This window comes from Solea senegalensis, linkage group LG19 (genome assembly GCF_019176455.1).
Source record: "Solea senegalensis isolate Sse05_10M linkage group LG19, IFAPA_SoseM_1, whole genome shotgun sequence".
Classification (NCBI taxonomy): domain Eukaryota; kingdom Metazoa; phylum Chordata; class Actinopteri; order Pleuronectiformes; family Soleidae; genus Solea; species Solea senegalensis.
In genome coordinates this window covers 12,200,470-12,226,206 of record NC_058038.1, presented here as the reverse complement: position 1 = coordinate 12,226,206, position 25,737 = coordinate 12,200,470, and the positions used below count along the sequence as shown (strand labels likewise).

Here is a 25,737-nt window from a genome sequence, read left to right as displayed (position 1 = left end):
AAACTTCATTTACTTTCTCAAGTACTTTCTATTAGTCTGTTGGTTGAATCTCCTTCATTAATAGGATGTTTTAAATGTTCACAAGTGCCATTATCTTGCTTTTTGCAAACCAGGAAGAACGTCAATTAGAGCGTCTTGCTTTCATCGCTTTTTTTTTTTTGTTTTCTTTATTGCTTTTGCACATTTTGGAAATCATCCATAATCTTGTGCCGGTCTTGCAGGAAGCTGACCTAGGATGGTGTTGATCAGAACCTAATCCCTCAGCAGGGCCCATCAAAGAGAGCGTTTTTCATTAGACACCATCTCACTCCACCTGCGCAGCATTAGCCCCGGAATGCACCCAGGCAGCCATTTTAGCTCCACATGGTTCACAGAACCACGGGTACTGAGATGAGAGAGATCCAAGGAAATGAGAGAACTTATTTGAACATTGTCTTAATTTCAAGTCATTAATCATAATTCCTATATGTCCTCTTTTTTGGATGTGAAGGCTATTTTATACTAAAAGTTGTTTTATATTTTTGTCACTCTTTAAATGCTATCACGGCTTGCTTTTAGAACATGAAACGTGAAAAAAATGATTTAGAGTTGTTGGGGAATTTTGAGTTGATTTAAAGCTGTGGGGATGAATATTGAACTTAGACCGATAACACTATCAGTAATGTGCAAGTTCAACATTTACTTTTCATAAAAGAGATAAATGCTTTCTCTGTCCTCTCTGTCAGCTGAAAATGAAAGCTTAGAGAAAAAAAAACTCACCAAAGGTTGAATATCTCACTTCCCCCCTTTTCCCCCTCTTTCAAATCTATCTCCCAAGTTTTACTTCGGAGGGGGCAGGAAAACTTGCGCTCACTTTTTTTCGTCCACATGGGATTGAAGTCAGCCAGGCCTCAGATCCATATTGACTTGTTCACCCTGTTTTGTAAGCTGAAAATTTCACATTCTTTTTGATGCAGACAAAAATGCTGTCCTCTGCAGTCCACTGTGCTCATGGAAGCAGAGCTTGGGCAGGCCAGCTTTCTTTTTTTTTCTCTCGACACATCTCCCAGATCCTGGAAAAAAAAAAGTCCAGAGAAATCCATTAAAGCCATGAATGGATTCTCATCAAAGACACACGTGTTTAAGGAAAAGCTAGAGAGGGATACAGAGGATGGGGGGTTGTTTTAGGGGTAGACACTTGGAGCTGTTGGAATGAAATAATGAGAAACAGAATATCAGTGGAGATAACATCGGATGTTAAGATAGTTCCATACGTTGTAGCTTCACCAAACGGAAGGAGAAGTGATGGAGGTGGGCTGAGGAGAAGGTGTGTGTGTGTGTGTGTGTGGTTTAGTCAGGTTGCTACTGAAGTTTGTACGTGTGTATCTTTGTGAGTTTGTGTGTTCACCCATGGATGAGAATGAATGTGCACAATTAATCCCAAACCTCGCAATCTCTGCACACTATTGAGGTGCCTGGGAAGCTGTCTCTGTGCCTGATAAAGATGCCTCATCTCTGGGCCACAGTTTAGCACGAATCCTGCCTCTCAACCACACCACCTCCTTATCAAACTTTCTTATTCTCCTCCACACCCCCACCATCCGTCTGTCTTCCCTCTTCGTCCTTCCCCTCTGCCTTCAAGTTGTGGCAAAGCCCAGAACCTTAGGGCTTTTTATAAAGAGTCTGCCTCACCAGAAATCTCAGCTTTGAGGAAGTGTGGGAACACCGTTTCTTAACACACGTAGGCCTACATATGCACACAACACACACACACATCTGTATGCTCACTGGCATATTAAACAGAGGACATGAAAATGTAAGTTTGCGTAGTAAAGAAAAGGTCTTTGTGTTTGACCTTTTCACCTTGCGACGCTTGTCACTGCTGGAGATTGTGCGCAACAAAAGATCAGGGGCTCTGAATAACGTCTGAAAACTTAAAATCGTATTTACTCTTCGTCTAGAGAGGGCCGCTCTTTGAACTGCTGGAGGAGATTAGATCGGCAAATTTTGTCTGATATGTTTGTGTGGACTGGTGTGTTTGTGTGTGTGTGTGTGTGTAAGTGTCTCAGAGAGAGTGTGTGCATACTTCCATGTACTTTGTATGTTTGCTTAATGCAAGTAGCTGGTGTAAATGTCACAGTGACTGTGCATGGAATGCATATATTTAAAAAAAGTGACCCACACTCACTCACGATTCCTTAGGGAACCATGTGCATGCACGAGGACCAGTTTGACCATTAGACTTTAGAGAGTGAGGACATTTTTGGAAAGTGATATTTTTGAACTGTGCTACCCTCTGACGCCTTTAAGGGTTTCAGTTAGACACGTAGTTGAGGCTGTTAGAGTAAGGGTCAATGAGTGTCCTCGCTAAGATAGGATGTGTGCGTTTGTGTGTGCATGTCTATGCATGTGCCTACTTTCACTTCAGATCAAAGGGCCAGGACATTTCATCAAACACTAACCAAGTGTGACAAAACCACCTGGAGGCAAACATCAGCCAATGAGAAATCAGCTATTTGGCTCCTTAGACATGAAAGCTTGACGATGCTGACTCTTTCTCTCTCTTTCACTCTCACACACACACACGCCGAGGCAGAGCACAGGTTTGAAGGCCTCTGTCTTGCCGGTCGTCTTTTCTTTCTTCTTTTTGCTTCAAGGAACTAGTATGCACATTCAAAATCTTGAGAGGTTTTCCTCTTAAGGTTCGGGTGGCTCAGCTTAAGTCGGTGTATGAAATGATGTCCTCTAGCTGCAGTTGGAACTTGTCTCCACGAGTCATGTTGTGACAGTGTAGCTGTGACGGCCTTTCATATGACAGAGACTTCCAAATGTGCAGTTGATGCTAATGGTATTTGGCATCACAAGCTGCAAACAGCTTCTTTAGGAATTAAAAAAAAGAGCTACATCTTCAAGACTTTATGTATTTTTATGACGTTGAACTGACATTGAATTCCCTGCCAGTACTAAAAGTGCTTGTGTAAAAATAACTCACTGGGATTGTTCAACAGACAATGTCGACCTATGCGCAGTTCATATTTTGAAACACAATATTCTCCTCTTTGTCTTGTTTCCATTTAGTGGATATGCAGTTCATCCGCGGTGTTGTGTCTCCCGTGATCATTTCTCAGCAAATTCTGTCTCCCTACACACATTTGATTTTATCTGTGAGAAATGAGGATGTGTTTTTTAAACCGCCGTCACGAGTTGCTCGGAAAAAGGGAGAGAAAAAAAAGAAAAACTTGTTTGTTTTCAGTGATACAGCTGGAGAAGACGACTGCAGCTGCTATTTGGTACATCAGCTTACAGACTTCAAAACCCCATTGAAGTTGTTTGGCACAAGAAAATCGTCTGTATATAACTTTTTGTTTGTTGTGCTGTGCACAGAGCTGACTAGGCAGTCTTTTTTATGTGGCTGAAGATGGGTCTACTTTCACACTATTTTCCATGTGTGGACACATGTGTCTACGACCATGCTTAAATGTGGTTTGACTGACTGGGTCTTGTTGCATTCACATCCATATTTTGGGTTGTGCACTTGTGATGGGACCACCCAAGGCATAATTTACTGCAAAACATGCACAGCAGATTTGCTAAATTCACACACAAGTTACAGTTACCCAGCAATGCCGTTAGGCATCTTGTGGAGCTCTTTACCTGTGTGTGCTGTTAGAACATCAACAGTGTTTAATTTAACTGTTAGTGCAACAACAAGGGCAGGTTCTGTCCCAGCAAAGCTACAGAGAAATCTAATTATTAGAATAATAGAGTCACCCACAACATCCATATCAATCTCTACACACGACCCAGTTAGATGTTTTCAGACAGTGAGTGTACTGTTCTGTCTCTCAGCCAGAAGATGGTGGTGCGAGATTGTTGTCGTCGCCATAGTCACGTCTTGTTCTTCTCTCTCGCCCCCCCACCCCGTCACTGCTGACTTATTAGGTTGGTCCTCTGCCATTAGGCGATACACCAAATCACATTATTGAGTCAGTCATGGATTAGACGAGGAGGAAAGAAACACAGGCTGAGGGATGATCAAAGAGGTACTCGCATTCACCTCACTGACACACTTACTGTGAGACAATTAGATTGGGGAGGCAGAGTGAAGAATCTGATTTAAGGAGAGAAAGAGGTAAAGTTGAGGGTGTGAGGCTGAAGTCGTCTGCCTTTTTTTTTTTTAGTGCTAATGTTAACGTCATAGCAGATGCACGAGCACACATTAAAGGATTTTAATGTGCGCCTAGAGATTGTGCTGTTGTGCGCATGCCCAGACTTATGTGAGATCCACGTTTCCTCATTGTGCCGTCGGGCCCAGCGGCAGAGTGAGGGAGAGAGCGAAGGGAAAAAAAGAGCAAGAGAGAGAGAGAGAGAGTCACCCAGAACGTGAAAGAGTCACAGTAAAGGAACTGCTGTCCCAAAAAAACATCACACAGCTCCCTTGCTCACTTTTTGAAGTCATCCAAGAGGAGGGAGGGAAGTGACACACTTTCTCAATCGCATTAAAACATGGCATCAGGCTGCTGCCATCTTGTTGCACGCTACAGATCACACTTTGGTTTGAAGTGGAGTTTTAAGTGGGACACCATGGTATTGAGCGCTGTGTTTTTGGGTTGAAGTTCTTGATCTGAACATCAGGCAGACTTACTGATCAAACAAATTAGGGAGGCCTTAATAGATGCGAAGGGAGGTCTGCCAGGAAGAAGACTAGTTTTCATCACAGGTCAACCACAGTTCAGTGTCGAAAGAGGAAAAAAAAGAATTGTTAAAATTGTGTCATGGCACTTTTTTGTGGGGTTTTAATTTGCCCACCTGTTCATTTTAAAGCAATCTGTGATTCTATAAGCAACTTCATCCATGAATGCTTAAAGCCTGTAACATTTCTATAGACCTCATGATGTGTTAAGTCCACTCAAATTGATGGTAATGGGTGTAATTGGTTTTCTAATACCAAGGACTGGCTGGTTCATTTTGGTATGGTGTATGTGTGTGTGAGTGTTTCTGTGTATCTGATGTATGTTTATCTGTGTATGCCTGTCTATGTGTGCCCGTGATGCATTATTTCTGTACCGTGTGATGCAGCGCTGACACTGAGCAGCAGGATGAAGAGAATCACTACTGACAGGCAGTGATGGCAAACTGTGAAATGGAAATAAAGCCTCTTGTCATTATAGCACCAACCTTCTCACACACACACACACACAGGCGAGCACAGCAAGACACCAATGATTACAGACAAACTAGCAAAGAACATCTCCCAGCGCTCCCTCCCTGGCAGATTTAACTCAAATTGTTATGAGAGACATGCGTGGTGAACAGAGCATCATTTTGAACGCTTACAAATACCGCTGCCACTAAAACTGAAGACTTTGGTGAAGCAATGGGGAAAATAATAATAAAAAAAAAAAAGAGAAATGAATCACATTCTTCTTCATGAGCTCCATGAAGAAGAATAAGAAGACGATTCTGTGTGATTTATTTTCAAACTGAAAACTGTCCCTGCCCATTATCTAATAGTTCTCTGGCAGTCACCTTTCTATGTGTGGATGTATGCCTTTTTCTGTAATAGTAATACTACTACTTTAAATTGGATGTCCTCTACAGAGTTCTCCTTTAAGAAAGTTCTGAAAACCGTCATAGCTCTTGTAAGATGATTGGAAATATCTCAGAGATGATTCCATATGGAGATCATAGCTTGTCCAGGACTGCAAAACGCTTTACTTCATAATGTCACTGGGTAACATCAACAGAAAAACAGAAGCACACTTATCCACATGTACACACACAAATTATACAGTGGTTCATTCCAATCAATGGGACTGCACACCTTGAGCGAATTTCTCTGCCAAACGCCTATTGATCAAACTGTTGTGCACCTCTTTTGGGCCTTTTCTGGCATAATCACTATCCTTCTCAGGACCACTAGTCTGAAACCTCATAAGCTGCACCTCATTTCTAAAGGAACGGGTTATGTTTGGGGCTAAGGTTTGATTTGCGGTTAAGTGAAGTTAAGGTTAGGGTTAACAATTAACTGGTTATGGTTAAGGTAAGGGATAACGCTTTGTAAAGGCTGTGTGTGTGTGTGTGTGTGTGTGTGTGTGTGTGTCTGGCCTCATTCCTCCTGCAGATTATTAATTAAGTTCTGGTAAGCAGTGCATGCCTCGCCTTTTAGATCCACTTCCACTCTCTTTTACACACACACACACACACACAAGCACCAACCCCATACACGTGCACAAACACATACACACTCACTTCAAAGCAGCCGCACTCCACACCACTAGGATTAAGGAGCGATTGAAGAGCCTGATACTGCCTCAAAGTGCCTTCAGCACAAAAATGCCTTCGGCAGGGCACAGGTAGTCTCTTTGAAAGTGCTTACACACACACACACACATACGGCTGAGCTTTTAATTTATCTCTGATTTTGCTTTTGTATTTGTCACCATGTTGTTGGGCTGTTTCTCCCATGCATGTACCAGCCATATCTTCGTCTATTATCCACCCAGTTTAATATGCGTTTCGATGGTTGAGCTGTATAATGTATGATGTTGTAAAATGCTTCCTGCTCAATTCCCCCGAGTGACTGTTGGTAAAAAAAAAAGGCTAGTAGCAATGCTCTTAATGTTTTTTATTAAACATCTGAACATGTTTGCATGTCATTATGGCCATAATGTTTGCATGAGCACACTCGCACGTGAACTACGGAAGCCTCATTATGCCACAGTCATTTGCAGAGATGCTGATGCATTGATTTCAGTTTTTCAAACAGAGCCACATTATTCAGAATATGGATGACAAAGATGATAATAACAGCACATCAAAGAAGTGTGCTGCCTCTATTAGTGCCATGTTTTATTTCATTGTTGTTTTTTTTGGTGGGTTTTACTAATAAAAATTAGCAGAGGTGTTGCTACAGAAACCACACACTAACTATCCCTGTGTCACTACAGCTGTAGCCAACATGCAGCACTTCTGCAGCAGGGAGGGGAGACATGAGATGTGTCAGCTGTAAAGAAAAAAAAAAAAACCCACTGAACACTGATTTGCACTTCTCTTCCACACTGTTCTTGCCTCTTCTACACCCTTCTTTGTCTCGCCCTCTCTCATCAGCTGCTGTAGGGCCCCTAGGGACGAGCGGTCCGCCACTCAAAAGAGTCCCGGTGCGAGTAGACAGGCGTGTATCCTTGGTGATATCTGTGTCTTTCTGTGGTGACAGGTGTGTCCGCTCAGAGCGGACGGCAGTGTTTGTCAGGAAGTGTTCGAAAGGGGTGCAGAGTCCAAACGAAGCTCAGGTGTTGATGGTGACGAGGGGCGCATCCAGGGAAGCGTTGTGTGTTCGCGAGTCGTCTGTCTGTCGAGGGCTGTCAGGACAAGAGAGATGTATGAGTGTGTGTGTGTGCCTACATTGTATTTACTACTTTACTACTCTTAAGGACATTGTTTCTTTTATAAATACTTTTTTGGACTTATGAGCACGTAGAATATTCAAAGAATTTAGTGTTTTTAAGTTAATGGATTGGAGGAAGCCTTAGAATGGTGCTCAACATGCTAACAACCAGCTGTATGCTAAACCAGAAACCACCTTATACCAACAAGCTGAGGGAGGCGTTTCAAACACTTCATTCAATAAATCAACTCGCCACTAGTGCTTGCTTGGATACTGGGCAGTTGAATGGCAACCATAGCTTGACTTAACTGCATGAACAAGTCCTGGGTGTTTTTCAGGAGGACTTTCTCGTCCCTATCAAGTTCCATTACTCCACACTTATTGATTGCAGTCCACCATTCTGCCTCTTATTGAATCTCTAGCATCGCAGCCAGCTGAAAGAAGTTAAGCCTTTTATTAGAAACCGGCATTTTTTCCCTCTAGCTGGCTAGTTCCCCGCAGTGAGAATGAAAACAAAGAGATGAGCAGTGCTCAGTAACTTGCCTTACAACAAATTCCATTGAACCCCTATTCTTTCCCTGTTGTGTTGTCTCCCGGCCTCTCCCGATCACCTCTCTTTTTTTCCGCCTGTCACTAATTGGCAGCAGAGTTTTAATTCCCCCCTCCCCCGTCTTGTTAGGTGATGAATTGTTGGCAGGGGATCAAAGAGGAGTGGTGCCCACTGTGCACTGTGCCTGTCACTACCTGCTGGCACACATGAGCTTTGGGTTGGGCACTGTGCCAGGGGGCCCCAGGCCTGCGCCACAGGGACACACTGCCAAGAGACGGGGGTCAACATGAGAGAGTGTGTGTGCAAGCATGGGTAGACTGGGAAGGTGATGTGTCTCTGTTCACTTCCTAACAGAAGATTCAGTTTCACAACTCTCTCGCTCTTTGTGTGTCTCTATCCGGCTGTCTGCATATCTCTCTCTTACACACTTCTCTCTCTCCGTTCTCGTTGCAGACCAACAGCAGGTTGAAGCAGATTGAGAAGGAGTACAGTCAGAGGCTCACCAAGTCTGCCCAGGTAATCACTTTTCTCCTCCTCCTTTTGCCGTCTGTTATTTTACATTCCTCCTTTTTCCCCCGAACAGTTGGAAATACACAAACACACACACAGCTTTGATTCTTAGGACACCACATTGACTTCCTTTCATTTGGACAGCCTAAACAGTGTGTTATTGCTAAACTTAACCATAACCAATTAATGCCTTACCCTAACCACAATTCAAACCCCTTAACCCTAAACTAGACCAGCTCCACAGAAATTAGGTTCTGCCTCATTTGGACCAGATGTGCGTCTCCATGGGGACCACTGGTCCTGACAAGGTCAGTGTTGATGCCAGAAAAGTTCCTGAAGAGATAACAAATACAAGTATACACACCCACACACACTCGCACTCACTGGGAAAAACAACCCTGTGCTTTATCCTCCAGCTGATATGTAACACACAACTGGACATGAATGTGTGCCCCCCCCCCACACACACACACACACACACACACCATCTGGGATGAGGTTTTTGCAAATTTCAGAGACATTAAGAACATCTAAGGCTCCACTGATTGGCATTTCTCTTTCCTTTTCCTCTCTCTGTCCATTGATTGCCACTTGAAAAAACCACAGTGAAATCAGTATTAGGAATGAGCCAGTACAATATGCAGTATCAGTATTATTTTTGGATTAGATATAAGAAAGAGAAATGTCCGCTATACCTCATATGACCGGGGCGACAGGTGTCTTACATGCTTAATATAGTATTTGTGTTTATTATAAGTTATATTGTGGTGGTAAATGCTTTAGCACAAATGTCTTATGTTAACAACTAAGTTGTGTAAAAGAGTTAAAACACTGTACTGTACAGATATTGTTGCAGGTAGAAATTTAAGGTTGTGATATCAGACTTTAAAAAGTGGTATGGAGCCAGACCTGGTCAGTACAGGTTTTCATGCTTTACACTAAAGGGAAATTCATCTCTCTATTTGACCTAAAAGCTGCGCTAATCAGCGATTTTTATATTGATTATGATTCAAACACCAGTGTGTAATGCAAGAGAGATCCACCATAATCCCTGAGATACGTCTCCAAATGATATATGTTTGTTTACACATTTCAAAGCTGGCCAAGAAACAATGGATACTCTTTGAAGATCAACACATTGCCAGGTCTGCTTTATATTGGCCATCTCGTACTGCAAACGCTTGGCGATTCTTCCTGATTTATGTTCCTGCAGTGAGTCATCCCACCATTCACTTGTCAATATCGGCCGTGATTTATCATTGACGTTGGAATCCAATCGTTTGATGGAAAGCCATGACGGCGAGGTTTGCGCTTGGAAAAAGCTTTGTGTACCTACTCAAAAGGAAAGTTTAGAGAGCCTTTCTTTAACTTACTCCATGCGCCATCAATAAAAACATGCTGGAGAAAAGGCCAGGATAGCTTGGTGTGATCAGATCAGTCGCTCTCACAGTCCAAACTTCCTCTAATTATTTGATTGGAGCCACTGACTTTGCACAATTAGCCTCTGAAACACCTTGAAGCAGAAGTGTAAATCAGCCTTGAATGAAATCTTATTTATTCTTTGTCTTTCTTTCCATTTGTATTCTCCTCTCCTTTATTCAGTCTTGTGTACCTTGAATACTTTTTCCTGGCCACATTTTGGAAACGTCTCTAATCAGGGGCCATATGTTTATCATTACCGCTTATACTCAGACTGAGTCCATTTAAAACCATGATAATGCTTCATTCCAACAAAGAATATATGGTTTCCTCGGGAATAGAATGGACTCCAACAAAATGTCTTAGAAATGTAAGGCAGCTTTGCGCGTGGAAAAGATCCAAAACACCCTGAGTAGAGTTTACATTCTAAGGGAAAATGGTTGTCTTTGAGCAGATTAAAATATTGTAATCATTTGGCCGTAATTGCACCTCGTTACCCAGAGAGGGGATTTTGTTGTTTTTCTTTCTTTCTTCTCTTTAAACCCCTTTTTTTGGTTGGTTGGCAAAGGCAAAGAGTTGAAAGCGGGGTTGACAAGCAGATGTTGTGAGAAAACAGTAGCTTATTAGGTTACACAATGCTCAACTTCAAAAGCCGTCTAATGCCGAGCGAAAGTTCAGCCGTGTTTGCCCACTTTGGCAGTGCGGTACGCCACCACAGGCGTAGCAACGTCTCCCTGTTTTACACAGGAACCTCACCGTCTTTGTTAAGGTGTGCCGTTACGTAGAGGATTCTGGTGACGGTGTTGTGTTTTGTTTTGTTTTTTGTGCAAACATTTAAATACGTGAGATTAATGCAGGCCATTTGTCGTGGGCGGAGGGGTTTCTGTTAGCTACCCCTTGGGGAAACTCAGTCAAATGCAAACAAGTGGCCTTTGAACCTCAGAGGGTAACCCAAGTTGTTAACCCCCCAGTGTCTGACAGGGGCATCACTCTTGAACTCAACTGCATGGCTAATAGCCCAATTAAAAACATACCATGTCATACATTATCCTAAGGGGACTGGAGATGCACCACGTAAGGGTATGTGTTTACATGCAGGCACACACACATTATCTCTTTGCTGCTGTCTCTCTTCCACTGCCTCTTATTTTCACACACACACACACACACACATACAGACTCTCCTAATTAGTGTTTCTCCAATCCAATCCTGTGTGTTAAGTGTCTAGCTGCGAGTAGTTCTCCTGGGTGACCTGTGAACTGAGCAGGCCCACTCTCTTTCCCCATTTAATGAACAGGCTACAGTGGGTGGTATCAGCAGTGCTAGTGGGAGATCATTACTTTATCCCTGACCGTCTACCGTGGGAGTAGGTAGGAGGTAAAAGGAATTTGCAATGGGAGGCCCGGTGCATGAGAAGTACCGTGTTCTTGGGAAAAAAAAAGGTTGAAGTTCACTCTATATGCAAATGTACCTCAGTTGTTTCAGCACAATTATGGTAAGTCTCACAAATAGTGTTCACATGTGACCTCCTCGGCATGTTTTAATCAAACAGGATCTGTTAGTGTATTTATACCTTCTGATACTTTCTTGGTCATTAAAAATGCTTGAAAACAGCACTGGGTCTCCATCACTGGTCAAACTTTAAGGTAGTATCTATAATGAACGATGTTGGAGGAGCTAAATGTAAGTTCCAAAAACAGTTCACAGTTATTCTTTGCCATACACATGGCCCTAAATTAACTTTAATCTGATATTCAATATATTGGTAGTATGTATATATATATATATACATATTTGTATTATATATGTTGTTTTAGCAATGCTATAACAACAATAGAGGATAATTATTTCTATTTCACTTTAGTGCAACGCATGCAGAAAATATGTATGCAGTTTTTTTGTTGTTTCAAAAAAATAAATAAAAATCAGGTGTCAAGTATTTAGCGTGATCTACCCTTACACTTGAACAATAACACAGCTCTGTTAATACTGGAGTGGAACCTTAATTCATGTTACTGGTAAATCCTGTGTTGTTTGTCCTTTCATTTAAAGAAATATCTGCTGTAAAAAAACGTTTATTACACCAGTTTATTCAAGACATGCTTGAGCATTGCATACACATGTTGCATGAGTTAAACTCATTAACAGCTCGCTTATATATCTATATATGTATCGCATCACTTCATTCCAAATTCCAATGATCACAGAATTTGACAGACAGAAAAAACAACAGAGCTGGTGGTGCCTGAAACTTTTGCACGGTACTGTATTTATATTATATTATATCATATGTCACTTCACGTCAAAAGGTTTTTTTTGTTCGTTTTTTTGCCATGTTTGCGGATTAATGAGTTTTCTGACCCATTAAAATGTTGCCTGTACTACCCCAAAAAATATAAGTCACTAATCTAATCTGGGACTATTAAAAGTAGCTGTGTAACAAAAGTAAAAATGATTATTCTCTCTCTTCTAACGCTCTCAGCTGCAGTCACAGCACCGCAGTTGTCTGTTGTTGTGGCTATAAAATCAGGACTTTATCTTGGAACGTGCTTGAAAACAATAGGTTGATACTGGTGGTTAATGGTCCCTGTGTCAGTCACTATTTCATGCTTGTTTCCCTTTCTAATAACAGACACGGAAGACGCAGATGGTAGCAGGTTTAATGGGAATGCAGCTGGTTTAAGCTGCTGGTGAAAACCAGCTGACACGCAGATAATGATTTAATGAAGATTCAAAGCAGCACTAAAAGCCTGTTGCGGTTCCACTACAGTTTACAACGTCATTCTCAATTGTGCACGTTGACCGAACGCAGTGCAGGCATACATTAGGGTTTTGACCTAGTCTTGTTTTTGAACCCCAGGTTCATGGAGAGGTAAGCCTAAACAGAGGCTGGGAAAACAGACGAGTCTCACCAGACCAATTATAGACTTAAAAGACCTGGCTGGCTATCAGACAGAAATAAGGTGCTGTCTGTCTGTGTCTGTGTCTGTGTGTATGTGTACAGGAATAACAAGAAAGACAGCTGAGTTGAGTCGTTTAAAGCGCCACCGTGGTCGCCCCATGGCTGAAGAGCAACAGATGCGGGGACATATTGCGAAATGATTATTACGCCCAGAAATGATGTTCCCATAATAATGTGCCATTTGTTTCTTTCATGTGGCTTTCTCACTGACAAACACGCCCCCCCCATGGTCAGCCCGCATCACTCTCTAACTCCCACACAACGTACAGATTCCAGCAGGGCTAGTCCTCCAGAGTTTGAAAACAGTAAACAATTATCTATCTAGCCCAAAGCTAGCAGCAGCAGCAGCCCCCCCCACACACCCCCTCTCTCTTTTTACTGTCTCTCATCTTTCCTCTGCCTTTTCCCTGACAGTAGCTTAAATAGAATGTTAATTTTGACTGGAGGATTTCAAAGCTGAGGCAGTTCCCTTTCATCTCAGTGTGCACCGCAAGTTCACCAACACAAAGTCACTCTGCTCTTCAAAAAGGAAGTTGTTTTTCCCTTTCCTGTCTATTTTTTTTCTTCTCCCCTCGCTGTTCTCTTTCTCTCAGCTTGCTGTATCTTCTGTCTCGTCACACAAAAAAGACACACGATGTGAGACTCGGGATGTGTGTGTGTGTGTGTGTGTGAGTTTTAAGGAGGTTATTACTGCCATCCAAAATCCAGGACAGATTTCCCATGCTCTGTCTCGGGGGCCCACCCAGGTAGATTCAGACCCACCCTGGGAGAAACATTCACTTGATTTTTATCTTGAGTAAATCTAACATTATATAACACTCCGTTCAATCTAATCGATGTTTGACCTCACACTTGTCTTAGTAACTGAGTGGGGATCAAAGACGTCTGTGTGCACAGTCACCTCGCTATCTTCTCTACCATTACTGGAGGCATTTCATAGTTAACGTTGTTAATTGCAGTGTCTAACAATAGTCCCCATGTGAAGCTTTTTAAGGACATCTATAAATTGTACAGAAAATAACCTGGCTCACATTTGCTCACACACTACGCCACAAACCACTGCACTGCACTGAAATGATCTCACTATCTGATACATTTGGAAGTTTCATGTCTTACAAAAATCACAGTGAAATGCCGCAAATGAAAACTCTTTAGTGAACTTGTTTTGTGCCTAAACTACATTTAGCAGCAGGTTTTTTTCCTTTTCCTCGGGCTCCCTTTCACGTTACCAGAATACAAACAGTGAAATATCGTGCTATTTTTGCGTGGTGATATTAACCCTTTTGTGGCACCAAGTATTCATTTTTTAGCATATAATTTTTTTTAACTGATGTTACAAATAAACAAACTTTTTGTGGATTATAATTAAAAAAAAAGTGCTCACGCTCACTAGAGCTGTTGTGTGAGTATATCGCAATTTCTGATTTCGCAAATACTCAGTATATCACAATATCATGATAATATCGTGGTCACTAGTGATTCCCACCCCTACACAATTGTGCTGACTCTCTGTCAGTCCTTCACAGACTTCATCTTCAAATTCAAACATGACATCTTCCTCTCATCCGTAGCTAATTGCCGAGCTGCAGACGTCTGTATGTGACTCGAAAGACGAGGCTGTTCGTCTGCAGCAGGCGATGGAGCGGCAGCTGGAGGAGGCCGGTGCGCGGTGGGACAAGGAGAGGAGGACAGTAACTCACCACGCCGATCAGGCAAACAAGGTTAGTGTTAGACACTCAGGAAATCACACTTCAAGCCAGGGAAGTCCCCATATTCTGGCATTATTGAGCAATAAATCCATAATAATCTTTCAGCGTAATGTGAACAATTGACAATTACAATTTTTTGGGAAAAATCTGGCCTGGGACAGGAGACTTTGACCAATTACAGGCCAATGAAAAGAGCGAGGGCACTCCTATTGGGTGTTTTACTGTTACTTTAGTGGAAAAGTTGCTGTTTCAGCACTGGCAACTGACTGTGAGACAGTTAGACGGCATAAAAAGGCGTCCCTATCTGCAGAGTTTCTCAAAGATGGTCAGATTGTCTCAGGTAACCTGTTGTGTAGTAAACACACTGCACACACAATGCAACACAGTGTGTCTGGCTGTGCTCATCTGGTGGGAGGAGCTCAGGACACAGAGCTTCCATTTCAAAACTCCCACCTACTCCAGCTTTAAAGAATTGCACCTATACCCAGGCTAATTTTTCAGAATCCATGCAGACTAAAAGTGCCCAATGTTACGCAAACTTTTTATGTGGACCCCACTTTTTAAAGATGACAAACTATTAAACTATAAATCCTGAGAAGAGCAGAGTGTGTGCAGTGTGTCTTTGATCATCTATTGCAACTTCATTTTATGCATAGCATTTAATAAATCTAAAATAAATAGCTGGTGAAAAAAAAAAGACCGGAATAAGTTTATCATGAACCATGTGTGGGTCCCGCCACAGTCTGTGGATATGACTGTGTGAGTATTCTAAAGTTAGCGCATGTAATTATATCTTTGGAGTTAAATGGAGTGCATCATAGTCCATACCTTTACAGCATCTGCACTTCCCTTTGGTCAGTCTACAAAGTGGCAACCGTTTTATCAGTTTCCCTCATCTTCTTGTCATCCTTATCTACTGGCAGTCTTATGCACTTCCCGCTCTTTATCATCGGTTGTCGCAGTGTCCGTCCAAAACCTTTGGACTTAAAACTGTTGGGGGTGGGGTGTGTCGGGTGTGCATCCTTTAAAGAAAAAGCGAAAAACCCTGTCTGGATTTGACTTTTATGGAGTAGACACGAGTCACTTTTCCTTTGTTAAAGCATGGTCACAGTTTGTGCATGTGCTCTGTCATTTTTATGGTTGCTTGCAAACTCCATAGTGTCTTAAAGTAGCTTGTGTGCTCTTTCGGCCGCACCCCACTTCTTAAGTCAAAACCTCTCTATGTCATTACTGTCATCCTCCTTTACAGACAGAATTTACGCCCAGGCTCCTTTTTTTAGCGTTACATTTATTTATTTATTTATTTTAACTTATGTTTACTTCTTTTACTCGTTCAACTTCATCTCCAGCACAATGTGAGAAATACCATGTTATTCAACTTGTTCCACCACTCTGCTAAGACATTAGATTTATAAAGTTAGCTAATCATTAATTTCCCTGATCTTTACCCGGAACTCCGTCCTTGTCTATGCAGATTTCTCTATTGGAATCAAAGGATCTTTTTATCTGCCCTCTGCCTCAGCAACTACACTGGGACACTGTGTCAGTCTATTGGGTGTGGTTCACTAAATAAAGAGTTGTTGTGTCTGGGATCAAGACATTTATGCCAACCTTGCCTCTCCCTCCAGGCTCTGGTAACCTAAACCCCCCTCACTAAGACCTGACTTTTCTCCTAAAGTGGGCATTTAGCTCTCAAATGTTTGCCTTGAGCTCTTCCCTCGTATCTAAAATGTCTAAATCCTGTGTTGCTACCAATACATGCTAAAAGTGATAGCTATGGTGGCCGTGCAATCCAACTCAATCTGGCCAGGTTTTTTGAAGATTGCTTTTCTGACCCAGGCAGAGTTTCTACTGAATTTAACACAGAATCCTCGTCTAATTTCTTCAAAAACAAAAGCTGCACACAGGAATTGGTCTTATATATAGGTCTAATATCGATTCATAAAATCCTGAAATCTGTCTTTTAATATTTGCATTAATCGTTTGGTCCATAAAAGGTCAGAAAAGGTTAAAAAATGTTGATCAAACCTGGAAATGATGATGTTCTCAAATGTCTCGTTTTGTCCACGAAACCAAAATGATTCACTTTTAATGATTGAAACAATCAGAAATTTAATTTAATCATGAAAAAAAGCTTCAGTTTAGAGTTCCTATTTTTTTAAAAACTTGAAAATCTATTATTCCTTTAAACTGTTTAAACTGCACAGTCAAAACACACAGTAATATTGAATAACTGCCAGATATGGAAAGTTATCTTGAGAAAGGGGCAGAAGCACTCAGTCATTGAACATTTCTTGAATTCTACAGCCATAAAATCAAAATAAATCCAGGCGGCCTGATGATCATGACGGTCATAAGAGGGTTAAAGGTTCAAGTTTGAATTATCGCCATAGACTGCACTGAGGAGTTGTACTCTGTGATCATGTGAAAAATTTATATACTGTGCATTTATATTTTTAATGATGCACCACGTTAGAAAGAACCATGTTATTTTGGGGAAATATTGAATCTATGAATCAAATTGGAAATCTAATTGAATCAGAATCCATTCAGTTCGGGAAATCAGTAGAAATACCTGGCGTTACACAAGAGATTAAGTTGTGATAATCCGTGGGGGTTCTTGACTGTCAACATCGGACAAGAAGGTAAGACAGACATAAATAAAAGGAAAATAACAAAGACTAATTTAGTGTAAACCTGAAATAAAAGAGAGAGAGAGAGCGAGAGAGCAGAAGTTGGAGGAAAGAACTGATGGAGGAAGTGTGAGGATTGACACAGCAAACACAAGGGCAAGGGAAGAAATGGAAAAACAGAGAGGAGAGAAAGGGGGGAAAAATGGCGCAGAGCTGTCAGTGGGTTTGTCAGAGGGAGTGTGTCGCCTGCTGACATTGTTTCCATGCTGCTCACTTCAAAGAGCCGGGATTATGAAGAGAGCGAGGGGCTTCAGACAATGGGAGGGGAAGAAAATAACATCAAAGTTCACTGCGTATTTGAATTGGGATAATCCCAAAACAGTTGTTCTGAATGCATGCTGTACCAGATCAGATATTCCTTTTTTTCCCCTTACGCCAGCCGTGTTCTGCTGTTTCTAGCCTGAATTTAGCTCCGTCTGTGGTTCTACTGTACTTGTGAGTTGTTCACTGCACAGACCTTCGTATCTCGTAAATCCCATTTTAGAACAACGGTAGTACAGTTAAGTATGCTCATTATCTGGGGGGGGTTTTGTGTAAGTGATGTTTAGGTGGAGTAGTATATTTGGGAGGCGTGTGTGTGTGTGTGGGTACCAGTGCTTTTCGTGTGTGCCATACTTTGCTCTACTTGAACGTGACATAGACTTGATATCAAGTACGTGTTGCACTGACTCGTCATCGCCAACAGCGTGGAAGCCTTGTCGTTTTGACCTTCTGATATGAACTTAGATTTTACTATAAACACTGAAACAAATCATTGCCTTTAATATAAACACTCTGAACCCTGTTTTATAAATTCCCCTTCTGTTATTTTCTCCTTTATGCTCTGCCTTTTCGTTCTAATCATCTCATAAATGAAGTTGTGGTCCGAGTGGGTGACTATTTCTGATCCAGTTATATTTAGTTACCAATTATCTCATAACAGTGGGCAAGGCAGGAGTGGGCAGTTGTAATGCACTGGAAGCGGGCCAGTGTCAAAGCACCGTGGAAGGTGAAAGCAAGATGAAAGGGTTGTTTTTGGGGTTTTGCTTTCACTGGTGCGGTCTATTTGTATCAGGTAAGGGAAACGGGAGCTGATATAGAGGAAGTCGGTGTAGTGCATTGGGACACAGCCAGCAGTTTTTGTCAGTGTTCACTTCCTGATGTCATCTGTTGCCCTACGTGGTGGTATCTCAGCATTTATAGATTATGGGTGGATGGATTGTTTTATCTCTTTGAGAAGATGAGACACGGGAGTTTCAGTCTAATAGTGTAGTTATTGGAAATACTTAAGTGCGTAACAATATGCACATGCAGCGTGTTTGTCTGTGTGTGCGTGTGCGTGTGCGTGTGCGTGTGCGTGTTAAGGCTGCATGAATGTGCAGCTGCCATATCTGACAGATCTCAAGCCCACATTAGCCTGCCAAGAGAAAGGTACAGACACACACACAAACACACACACACACACACACACCTCCTCTCTTTCTCACACACACCCTCTCTCTCTCTCTCTCTCTCTCCAACTCTGTTTCTTGCAACTCTTTCTGTCTCAAACTCTGTCACCACACGCACATTCACAAGCACACATGCTCACCTCACCCTGCCAAAAAGGGAGAGGTGGCTGGTGAATAAACAATGGCACTCCGCCCATAGTGTCACCCGCCTGGGCTTTGATCAGCACCGCTGTTCCTGCTCCCCACAGCAGTGCTTCCTGTCTCTCTGCCTGCTGAATGTTGCTGCGCGTGCACAGGTGTACGCGCGCACACACACACACACCTTTAACATATTGTTCATGTCTCATTCTTATACACAGGCCTGGATTCGCTTCTCTCTCCTATTTTCTCCTCACTAAGTATTTATCTGTATGTTTCTGTCCCTCAAACTCGCCCACAAACATTGCTTTGAGTTAGTGCCCTTATCGCGACACCTTTGAATAGTGTTGCTTTCTCTGACAAACACCCACCTATACCCTGTGGTTTCACACACACACACACACACACACAGGCTTCACACCTTGGATCCGTGGCCCATCCTGCAGTAACGTCTAGTGCTAGTCAAAGAGAAGGTCCTGTTGCAGTGTCCTCAGGGTGAAGTGACAGCAGACACATTGCATTATGCAACAGTGACCGTTGTCTGGCTCTGTTTGAGGATGAGAGTGAATACATGAGGTGCACTCTTCTTTGTCCTCGGGACAATGCATGGTGTCACATTTAGAAGTAGTCCATGTGATCCCTGTGCTTTGCCTTTATGCATGTACACACAGTAACGAGGGACATGTTTTTGCGCGTGCACGCACACACACACACAGTGACACAAACGTGCGCACACTCAGCAGAGCTAGTCGTAGCAGCTGCAGTTTTGTCTGTACTTCTGCAGTTATATATGCATTAGTTTTTTACAGTGGGGGTTGAAAGAATGACTTTGCCTGTGGGAAGGAATGGCAGCGGTGGATCAAGAACAGGTGTGCTGGATACCCTCTGCTGCAAAGGCAAAGAGTTGCTTCAGTGTGTGTGTGTGTGTGTGTGTTTGTCGTCTTTGTTTGTGTGTGTCTCTTCACGTCCGCCAACACATGTTCCATGTTCTTCGTGTCAACCTTGAACTATGTAGTTTGTTTACTGAAGTACGTTAAGCCATCTGTGTTTCTGTCACTTCTGTCTTTTAATTTTATGCATGATTACCACTGTCACATTTTTTTAAAGATAACACTAAATAAAATGGCTCTTTGAAAGTGTAACTGCACACCTCTGGGGGATGTTGGCCTTGTTCAATAAAGGGCACTTTAGTTGTTGAGGTAGGCAGTCCCTTCTTTAACCTCTAAGTCACAGCTGCCTGTAAGTGAAGGCAGCACAAACTGACAAACCAGTTAGAGCGTGTGTTGTTTTTTTGTTTTAAAGCAGATGCTTACTTTGCAAACAAAAAAAGGAAAACATACTTTTCCACTATATGCAAAGGCCACTGTAGCTGTAGCATGGTTCTGGCTGCACTCCCAACTCCAAGTTCAGACATATTACAATATAGTCAGCAATAAATGTGTCCCTTTCTATCTGTATTGGTGTGAAAGATGGATCAACACCGTCCTCTGTCACACTCTTACTCTCTTTATGTAACTGTATAAGCACCCATATGCCTTCATGGCCACATAAAAGCTTGTGTACCCACTCATTTTGACTTGTGTGCATGGTGTTGGCTGATTGATGACTTTTCCGGCTGTGGGCAGATTCCCGGCAGCGTTTGATCCACATATCAGAGGAGGTGGAAGTAGGAGAGAGATAACATTCCAGGATGCTACGAAGGAACGTGGGAAGTAGAACAGCTCATAGAGGACATACTCCATTCAAGGACAACAAACGGAAATTACTCATTAAACCACAGGCCTAATGCAAAGTACAAAGAAACCACAATGGCCAAAATGTTTTGTGCTTCCCTGTTCCAGTAACTCCATGTGTAGTTAACGTTGTATGATTGCGAAGTTGGAAAAATGCCTGCATGCAAAAATCAACACAAGCACAACCCTGACCATTAGTTGCCATATTAAGGTATTACGATTTCCCCCGTTTAGAATTGGATACTTGCATTTTATAGTTTATGTAGTATGAGCTAACCAAGTCTCTGCATACACAAAATAAAGGTTGTGACTTATTTAACCCTCTTATGACCATCATGATGATCAGGCCACCTGGATTTATATTGATTTTATGGCTGTAGAATTGTTAAAAGAAATGTTCAATGAGTGAGCGATTTCGGCCCCTTTTTCCAAGATAACTTTCACTTTCGACATCTGGCGGTTATTCAACCGTTTAGGGGTTATGGTACGGAGACGTTCCATGGAGGTCCTGAGGGCTACCGTAATGAAAGCTCTATTTCTCTGCTTTCAGGTATCCATCCATCCATCCGTCTTCTACCGCTAAATCCGACACATGAGGGTCACGCGGGGGTGCTATGCCAATCTCAGCAGACATAGGGCGAAAGGCGGGATACACTCTGTACAGATCGCCAGTCCATAGTTTTTGAGTATTCTCGATGTCGGCCATAGGAAAGCCTGTATTAGTCGACCTCTGCTGCGGTCTGCTCCTGTTAAGCTGAAATTGTATTTGCAACTTTTGCTAAACTTAGCATCAATTCAATGATATATTATTTGATAAAGAGAATATATGCATGTAAACCCACACACAAACACATGCGCAAGGCATATGGTGCATATTACAGAGTTGTTTTCTTATTCTCTCTCTACTGTAGCTCACAGCTGCAGAAAGAGTCAAAGACGGAAAGCTCGAGAACAGTGTGTTCTCCCCGTGGGCATAGCTCAGTTGCAACACGTCTTCATTACTGCAGCAATTGTCTTCTGACTATTTCCATGAGTGCTAGGAAAGGTGCCTCCTTAACTGTGCCACCATGTTTGCACATTGCAAGAGACAAGATTACTGTTCTGTTCAGAGGATCTACAGCTCGGAATCAACTCTGGGAAAAGTGCTGAATATCATCAAAGTACTGCAAGCAAGTCAGTTCATGCCAATATCAGTGATATCTTTCAGAGGGGCTGTCCTGGTCCACTTGCTAAAGCATGTCTCTTTATTCCTACACACAGTCGGGCAGAAAGCAAAAGCAAAAGTTTCTCTTCACTAACACCTCAGGAGGGAGACCTCTCCTCCTCGTCGTCCTCCTCCTCCTCGTCGTCCTCCTCCCAGCTTCTCTCTTACACTCACTTTTTTACCTTTCCCACAATCCTTTGATAAAAGTGCAGATCAAAGAGAGTCTGTGCTCATCTCTCTGGCCATCCATCTCTCCTTGAGGTTAGCACCTCCTTTATTATTTACTATTGGATCAGTAGACATACATACACACACTGCCTTGTTCTACTAAAGCTGGTGTGAATGTGGGAGCGCAGTCCACATACTGTGTCTTTGCTTATGTCTGTGTGCTTCGAGCCCCTTGTGTATGTATCTGTTCTTACCCTTTTGTGTGTGCGAGTTTTGTGCGTGCACGTGTGTGTGTGTGTGTGTGTGTGTGTCCTTGGCTGGAGGCAGTGCAGTGTGAGGTTTTCTGCTGCTGTCTGAAGTTGTCCAGCCTCAGTGTCATTAGAGGATCTCTTTAATCCAGACTTTGGGAGAAACTTCTGACAGCACGCTGCAAATAGAAGGCCCCGCCGCACATGAAGAGCAGCTCGGCTCCTAACAAAACACCAAGTTTAAAGAGGCCTTTTTTTTTTTGTTCCTCCCACTCTTCCCTCCCTTCTTCCATTTTGCTTCTTCTTCTTCTTTTCTTTTTTTCCCCCTGCCCTCTGTTGCTTTAACTTCACCCTAGGGAAACATGCTTCCCTTATCTGAGCACGAGGACCACCCAGGAAAGATGACTCAGTGCATCTCTGCGCCTGTGTGCATGTGTGTTTGTGTGCATACAACACCGACTTGAAATCGCACAGTCATTTGAATAAGTACAGCCCTCGCATTCATTTTAGAACTTTTGCTGTTAATATTAATGCGTGCCTATACCTGCATGGATCGCTCGGAGCGGTGTGTTTACTGGTGCTTGCGTGCACGTGTGCACTGCTAATCCTATGCCAAAACTTTGGAATGAAGGGCAGAAGCACATTGCTGATGGAGAGGTGAGAGGGGGCCTGAAAGCTGTCGGCTGTGGGACTGTGCAGCAGAGGTTCACTGCTGCCCCCACTTCACTGTGTCCCCCTCCGGTTTCTGAACCCTTTTCTCTTCTTTATTCCACTATAACTTCCTGTTATTTGCCATGTCTTTGTCTTAGCCATGGGTTTGTGTGTGTTTGTTTTTTTTTCAACCTCCCCCCGGCCCATTCTCAGTAATCTTAAGTCTGCATGGCTGATAAAGACCACATCGCCCTGAGCATCTGGAGACGTTTTAGCTTGATCCTGTGTACACGGTCATTCACACATCTTTACACGCTCAGTGTTTTGTGCATATGTGCGTCTTAACACAAGACAGACAGGAAGTTTGATGTTTTAAAAAAAAGAAAAAAGAAAACTGGACCACTGCAGTTATATGAATGAATGTACACATTAATTACCATTTGAGATGTTTGCCTCTCAGTTAACACAGGGTTAAAATCAGATACTTGACTCTATTTACTTACTTATTTATGTCGTACGTCTATCAGAGTCAGCCCTGAATGCCATGTATCATAGACATCAGACAGCGATAATGACTAAACATTTCCCTGATCCTTTCTGACTCATCAAGAGCTTGCGTCCATCAGTGGAATCATCGCATATATTTCTATTAATGAAGTGACAAGTGGTGAACATTTCTCCTCAGAGTTGTTTTGAGCACTTCAGATGCAGAACCCACATGAAAGGGAAGCGCACGTCAGCAGTGAGGCACACGAGTCAGCCTTACTTCCCAGAAGACCTGGTCCAGAAATGCTGTGTCACACTGCAGTGAATCAGAAGTGGGTTTTAGAAGGTCGATCTTGTTCTGTCAGGGTCTCTCTTCATCAGCTGTGCTGCTGCCTGGAAGAAGAGATGGTGAAGGATTTACAGTTAAAGTGGCAACCACTGGCAAACGCCGAGCGGATTAATCTTCTGACTTGTTTGCGTGTCGACCATCACTCACTGTCTCCGTACCAACCATTAACCTCGAAATATTTACTTCTTTAAGCTGACAAAGCATAAAATTGTCAGTTGCCTCCTCAAAAGAAAAGTGAGGGTAAAATGCCTCACTATTACAGTAAACTGAAGGGTGCCAGGCCAGCTCCACAGAAAAATCCTTTTCTAGTTGTTGGGCCTTTGATTCACCAATAAACAAAATGAAATGATGAAATGGAAGGCAACTGTGTGCTCTGGATGAAGATGTGGGCTGTAATGGGATCGTGACTGCCTAAGAAATAGCCTCAATAATAGGATCAGCATGCTGGAGGCCAGCTGCTTTTCGTGCTGCAGATTTGAAACTGACATGACTGCGTTCCCATGTCACGACAGTCAAGTAACATGTGTTGATAGGTGGAATATGTCAGTCAGATGCAGGCACAATGGAATGACCTGCATCACTGGAGTTCAGGTGGTAGAATCACACTGTGGTGTAAACTACGTCTAGAAAGTGACACGATCACATGTCAAAAATGAGTGGGACAAATTTGTTTTTTTTTACCCCTTCCTTCTCTTTTACTCAGAAGCTCGTAGAATTCCTAGCCTGAAGTTCTCTCTGGCCCCGAAGCCTTACGCTCAGTGTATGATTTATGTCAGTGGAGTGGGTTGTAGATCAGGCGGTCATGCTTATCATCTAAACCGGGTTTCCTTCAGCTCTGAGAATCAACAAGGCAACACCTGTACTCCTCAATCAACTCCACTGGGGAGAAACACTGACAATGCTGATGCAAGGCAGAGCTCCTCACACTTTGAGTTTGTGCGTGTGCGTGTGTGTGTGTGGGGAAGTGTAAAGGCATGTCTGTGCTTTTATGATAAGGTGTGTGCGTGCATATATCACTCTGCTTTTCATGCGGACTAATCAAACACGAAGTGTCCATATGTGCACTCAAAACATCTGGTTCTGTGTCACAGGCAGGAACTCTTTCTTTCTTTCCACCACTATCACTTACAGGCAGAAAGAGGGAAAAACTGCCTCACTCACACACTCACCGTGCATTTTCTTTACCTTTTCTTTGTTGGAATCTTTTTTTTTTAATTATTGGCACCTTTGGTGAAAATTTCTACTCAGGTATCGGACCACTTTATCCACTCTCTTTTACTGTATCTCTATCTTATTACCTTCAAAGAAATAATGTTCCTTAAAAAAAACTCAGCTTCACAAAAGTTTAGAAAGTCAGAAACTCATTATGTGTCCTTGTCTAAGTAGACGTTTTGGATTATGAGGTAGACGTCTTAATAGTCCCTATGATGGCTTTATTATTAGCCTTTTAACACATGAGGTCTAATCGCAGGCCGCATCACTTCTCTCCCTCCCTCAGTCTTACTGTTTTTCCTGTGTTACTATTTGATATTGCACATTATATGACTATGGTCTTGAGTTGCTTTTCTTTTTGCGTCAGTCAACGCTGACTCTCTCTTTCTCTTTTTCCCTAGGCTCTGCAGGAAAAAATGGAAAGTCTTCAGAGGCAGCTTCACTGCTCAGAGAAGAAGCTCCTGAGCAAGGAGCTTGAAACGGAAGAAAAGGTAACACAGCAACTCCTTATTTCTCTCCTTTTCATGATCGTCGGGCCTGTAAAAGAGAGACAGTTTGTCTCTCTCTCTCTCTCTCTCATTCTCATTTGCTTCTCACCATGACTGTTGCATCACTCACAGAGTCCAACACGAACATTTTTTCCATTGGCTGCCCTCAGCCTTTTCATCATGCTTCTTTTTGCTTCCTGCCAACTCATATCATGTCTGTGACTTGTTCTTATGAACTCCACCATCCTTGTAGAGGGGGTTCTTTAATACTTTAAGTGACCCTTAAAACACAGATCACTGCTTCCCCCATCACCTGATATCCCCTGTCCCTCAACCTTTACCTGCCGTCCTTACATGGCCCTGCAGGGGGGTACAAAAACATTTTTCATCTCCTGTCCTGCCCTCCTCTCCTCATCACTT

At 42.6% G+C, this 25,737-nt stretch overlaps 1 protein-coding gene across 3 annotated transcripts in view; it reads left to right on the top strand.

Moving 5' to 3' along the window:
• Window positions 1-25,737, top strand: part of cep112 (centrosomal protein 112) — a 97,806-nt gene that overhangs the window by 54,018 nt on the left and 18,051 nt on the right. For all 3 annotated transcript variants that reach the window (XR_006362292.1, XM_044051343.1, XM_044051344.1), the window contains exons 22-24: window positions 8,370-8,432; window positions 14,380-14,529; window positions 25,231-25,320. Coding sequence is in view for 2 of the 3 variants with exons in the window: in XM_044051343.1 (XP_043907278.1) it covers window positions 8,370-8,432; window positions 14,380-14,529; window positions 25,231-25,320 (303 nt within the window). In the remaining variant the exon portion in view is untranslated. The remainder of the gene's footprint in view (window positions 1-8,369; window positions 8,433-14,379; window positions 14,530-25,230; window positions 25,321-25,737) is intronic.